The sequence below is a fragment of the Austrofundulus limnaeus genome, unplaced genomic scaffold (genome assembly GCF_001266775.1).
Source record: "Austrofundulus limnaeus strain Quisiro unplaced genomic scaffold, Austrofundulus_limnaeus-1.0 Scaffold294, whole genome shotgun sequence".
Classification (NCBI taxonomy): Eukaryota; Metazoa; Chordata; class Actinopteri; order Cyprinodontiformes; family Rivulidae; genus Austrofundulus; species Austrofundulus limnaeus.
The window spans coordinates 294,988-300,169 of NW_013952696.1; the positions used below are offsets into that span (position 1 = coordinate 294,988).

At 39.4% G+C, this 5,182-nt stretch overlaps 1 protein-coding gene across 1 annotated transcript in view; it reads left to right on the plus strand.

The window, feature by feature from the left end:
• The window catches only part of LOC106526798 (WW domain-containing adapter protein with coiled-coil), a gene marked incomplete at its 5' end in the record, with an annotated part of 2,814 nt that extends 851 nt beyond the window's left edge, over positions 1 to 1,963 (plus strand). Inside the window, 3 exon segments of the mRNA XM_014021482.1 lie at positions 913 to 1,093; positions 1,186 to 1,313; positions 1,399 to 1,963. Coding sequence (XP_013876936.1) covers positions 913 to 1,093; positions 1,186 to 1,313; positions 1,399 to 1,468 — 379 coding nt within the window.
• Positions 1,964 to 5,182: the final 3,219 nt, after the last annotated feature.

The following is a 5,182-nucleotide window of genomic DNA, read 5'->3' on the forward strand; positions in this document are numbered from 1 at the left end:
GTTATGTTTATTATAATAAATGATAAATAAAATATATATCCCTGAATAAACTTGGTATGAAATTAGACAATGAAAACACCAACCTTTAGATGTGAAGAAACAGTGCTCTACATTTGACTTTTAGGGCGATGATAGAAGTTTTAATTTTGTTTCGTTGGACTGTCTGTTACTTTAAAATCTCACAGCAGCAGGTAGAAATATAATGATACATAAATATTGTTTTTAGTCAGATTGTAATATTTTTAATCTCACTAAGAAAAGAAAAAGCTTCTCACAGTTTAAGATCAGAGTTCAGTCTCTGATGATGATCTAACCAGACTTAAAGAAATCCTCCTTTGTGACTCTGAAAACTTTAATCTCAGCACAGTTGGCTGATCGGTTATGGCAGGCCATTTTAACACGATCAAGTTCAGAACTCCGCTGCGTGGCATCACCCAAACCTCCTAGAACCACATCACTTCCATCCTGCAGCAGCTTCACGACTCCCGACTCACATCATTTTCAAACTTCTTCTTCACACTTTCAAAACCATCCACAACCTTACCCCCCCCCCCCCCCCCCCCCCCCCCCCCCCCCATCTCTCTGTACCCTCTGCCCGCCTCACCACCACGGGAGCAGGGCTGTCGGCCACTCTGCTCCTCAGCTCTAAAACTCCACACCACCTCTCTCTCTGTTCTGGTCTGAAAATCCATCTCTTTAGCTCAGCATATCCCTCTTCACTTCACTATAGATGGTGTAATTTCTGTTTTAAATCACGATTCTTTTCACTGAATTTGTTTTTACACAATTTTCGCTGACGTATGTTTCTTGCTGTGCAGTGTCCTGAAAGGCATTTATAAAAATGTATTAATATTATTAATAATAGTAATGTTATTATAGTTGCATGCATTGAACAGATTATTTTATTTTCAGCAGCCAGGAGATTGTGTGCACAGGATCAAACGTATCTGCCATGCCTCATGCGTCCTTCGTCAGCACCATCCAGACCCAGTCTGAAGCCCCCAGCTCCTTCACTCCCTCCCTGGCAGCTCATTTTGATGAAAATCTCACCAGACATATCCAAGGGTGGCCTTCAGAGAACACTGAAAAACAGGTCAGATTTCCAGAGCTGTGGTCTCTAGTTTCTATTCAGATTGTATTGTTGGGGTTATGTCCTCATCATGCAAATGGGTTCGATTTGACCAGGTGGCTCGGCTGCGGGAGGACTTCCACAACATGGGCAGCCTGTACATGTCTGAAATCTGCACAGAAATGAAAAACCTTCGCTCCCTGGTTCGAGTGTGTGAAATTCAGGCCACGCTGAGGGAGCAGAGGTAAAGAGGAGAAATGAACAGAAAAGTTGCTAACACATTCATACCAACTGATACTTTTCTTTGACGTTTTGCTTTCCCTCACCAGAATCTTGTTCCTGAGGCAGCAGAGCAAAGAGCTTGACAAACTCAAGAACCAGAACTCCTACATGGCGTGAGGACCTCAGAAGAAAAGACTTGGATTTTCCTGTTAAATCAACAAGCAAAAGAAGCTTAAATGATGACAAGCTGCTGCCGCCTGCTTATTTTCTCTACTGTTTAAAAGAAAAAAAAAAGACAAGTCTTTGTGTTTTCTTCTTTTCATTAGAACTTTACTTTCCAGCACATGAATAATTTTCACTGAAAGGCCAAACTCATGGTTCACCAAGTGCAGTCACTTCAACAGAGTGGACGCAGCAAACCTGAGGCTCTTTGCAAACAGCACCTTCTTGGACCATGAACCTTGGATCCTGTGTATCCTTTTGGGTTGTTTCCTGGTGTGTTTTGATGTGTAGTGGTGAGGACCATCTTATAACTAATGTGGCAGTTCTTGGATAAAGCTCTTCAGACTTCTGAACTGGACTTTGTTATGCATTTTAAATGTATAAATTCATTGCCACTGGTGTTACTGTTTGTTTTTTATTTACTCTACTTATAAATTGTTTTGCCATTCCTGCGTGTCTCAAGCTGATTGGTTTCACTTGATAAGAGATGATGCTTTTAAAAAGTACTGGTTATACTTTGGTTTGTAAGTTCCAGTTGATGCAAATGAACTGGAAAATTCCAACTTTTAATTATGAAAGTTTATTCAAAAGGTACAGCAATGGCAGATTCTGCATGGTCTTCACTAGAGTGGAAAAGTTTAAAGGAAAATAGAAGTTTAGATCCAAACTGGACTACCTCCTGAGTGTTCGTTTTTCCAACAGGGTCTGAAACTTTCTCACATGTTCAGAGGTCCAGATTACAATCTCTTACTACAAAGTTAAACAAATTATCTGAGCGATCACAACCTCTAAAAGCTGAACAGAAAACAAAGGAAATTACTATTCTGAAACACAGTTCAGTAGGGTCATCACCAGAATCCAACAGTAACTGGCTGCTCAATAACTTTCACCAAAATTTAATATTTTTTTATAAAGATTAGTATCTAATCAATCTGAGTGAATGACAGTAATGTCCGTATCTGTTTGAACAGAGACGTTTTTCAAATTTTGGTTCTAGACATTACCACAATGAATTTTAAAACAATTCAGATGCAGTTGAAGTTCAGACTTTCAGCTTTAATTCAGTGGGTTGAACAAAATGATTGCATAAAAATGTGAGGAACTAAAGCATCTTTTAAACACAATCCCTTCATTTCAGAGGCTCAAACGTAATTGGACAGATTAAATAATTGTAAATAAATTGTTCATTTCTAGTACTTGGTTGAAAAGCCTTTGTTGACAATGACTGCCTGAAGTCTTGAACTCATTGACATCACCAGACTGTTTCCTCCTTTTTAATGCTCTGCCAGGCCTTTACTGCAGCAGTTTTCAGTTGCTGTTTGTTTGTGGGCCTTTCTGTCTGAAGTTTAGTCTTTAACAAGTGAAATGCTCAATTGGGTTGAGATCAGGTGACCGACTTGGCCATTCAAGAATATTTCACTTCTTTGCTTTAATAAACTCATGGGTTGCTTTGGCTTTACGTTTTGGGTCATTGTCCATCTGTAGTATGAAACAACAACCAATCAGTTTGGCTGATCTGAGCACACAGTCTGGCTCTGAATACCTCAGAATTGATCCGGCTGCTTCTGTCCTGTRTCACATCATCAGTAAACACTAGTGACCCAGTGCCACTGGCAGCCATGTCCAAGCCATCACACTGCTCTGCTGTGTTTTACAGATGATGTGGTGCTTTGGATCATGAGCTGTACCACGCCTTCACCCATCATTCTAGTAGAGGTTGATCTTGGTTTCATCTGTCCAAAGAATGTTCTTCCAGAACTGTGCTGCTTTTTTAGATGTTTTTTAGCTAAGTCCAGTCTAGCCTTTTTATTCTTGAGGCTTATGAGTGGCTTGTGAACCCTCTGTATTTACTTTCATGCAGTCTTCTCTTTATGGTAGATTTGGATATTGGTACTTCTACCTCCTGGAGAGTGTTGCTCACTTGGTTGGCTGTTGTGAAGGGGTTTCTCTTCACCATGGAGATTATTCTGTGATCATCCACCACCATTGTCTTCCATCTGTGGTCCAGGGCCCGTATTTATCAAACTTCTTAGAATTACTCTTAAGAATGCTGCTAAGAGTGGACTTAAGTGTAAAATAATTCTGAGTTAAAAGCTGAGAGTAAAAGTCAGTTATCAAGCGTCTCAGTCTTACTTTAAGTGAAGTGACGGAGTAATTCTTAAGTGTCAGCCTTAGAGCTGATTTGTGACACCTGGCTGTGCCGCAAAGCTGATCCTGGATGACGTCCTTAGAAAAAACACTGGCATGAACCAATCACTGCCTCGGATTTCATGTTCAAGAATATTGTTGGAGAAATGTCGAGATAAAACTGTAAATCCTAAATTCACTTTCAGCACACTAATGTTGTCACCTTATACTGATTGTCTATAAATGACATAAAATGTCCTCATTTGCATCATGAAAACAGATGAAAATCTCACAATTTTTTAAAATCAAAAACTCAGCAGCTTTAAAGTTTTTTGTATATCTCAGAGCCTGTAGAGCTGCTCCCTTCTCCACTTCGCCACTGTGCAGACAACACCGGCTTCACGGACACACAACCCCGCTTCGTCATTAACAGCTTCGTCCAAGAGGGGTCCTCCCCCCCGATTCCTTCATTGTATTGCGTGATTGTTAAGTAATTAAACGAAAAGTTCAATCCCAACGTAATTTCTTTATTTCTTGGGGGGGTTGCATGCACTCACCAGCTGAGTATATTTAATATTTTCTCCATTTTCTCCAAAAGCCACACACAAATATCCGCCCTATAGTCCAAAATTATGCTCAATTTTTATTTATTATTTTTAAACTTTTCTTTCTTTTGTATATTTCTGATTAAACCTGTTTTTCTTATAACTGAGAATAACAGGTGGGAAGGAGGACAGCTGTGTTCTCTGTGTGATTTCTGTCTTCTCAGTCCGTCTCAGACCTCTAGTGGCAATTCTTGAGTCCTCTGGAGCAGTCTTAACTTTTCTTGAGAGTAAGAGTGATTTTTAGACTTAAGAATTTTGATAACTGACACTTACACTTAAGTCTGAGAGTTGGAGCAAATCTAAGAAATTTTCAGCACTTAAGTCTAAAAATCCACTCTTAAGAAGTTTGATAAATACGGGCCCAGGTCTTTTTGCATTGATGAGATCACCAGTGTTTTTTTTTCTTTCTCATGATGAAACAAACAGTAGATTTTGTCACTCCTCATATTGTAGCAATTTCTTGGATGTTTTTTTTTTCTTCTGATTTCGCAGCTTAAGGATGGCTTGTTTCACCTGCATCAGGAGCTTCTTTGACCACATGGTTTCTTCACAGCAAAATCTTCCAAATGCAAGAACCACACCTCAAATCAACTCCGGGTCTTTTATCTGCTTAATTGAGAACAACAGCGAATGAATTGCCCACACCTGCTCATGAAATATTCTGTAAGTCAACTGTCCAATAACCTTTGGTCTTTTTAAAGAGTAACTTACCCCAAAATTAACTTTTTAGCTGATAAACTGTCTAGAATGTGTCTAAAATGTTATATAGTACTGTTTCTATGCTAATTTTGATGTTTTTGTGCGTATTTGTTCAAATCTGTAATATTTGGTCTAAAAACGTGTTTTTGCTGCTCATATGGGTAGAGCAGTGGTTCTGCAGGCTAATTTGCATATTGGTTAACGGCTCTCCACGGTAGGGTTGGGCATAATCGTATCG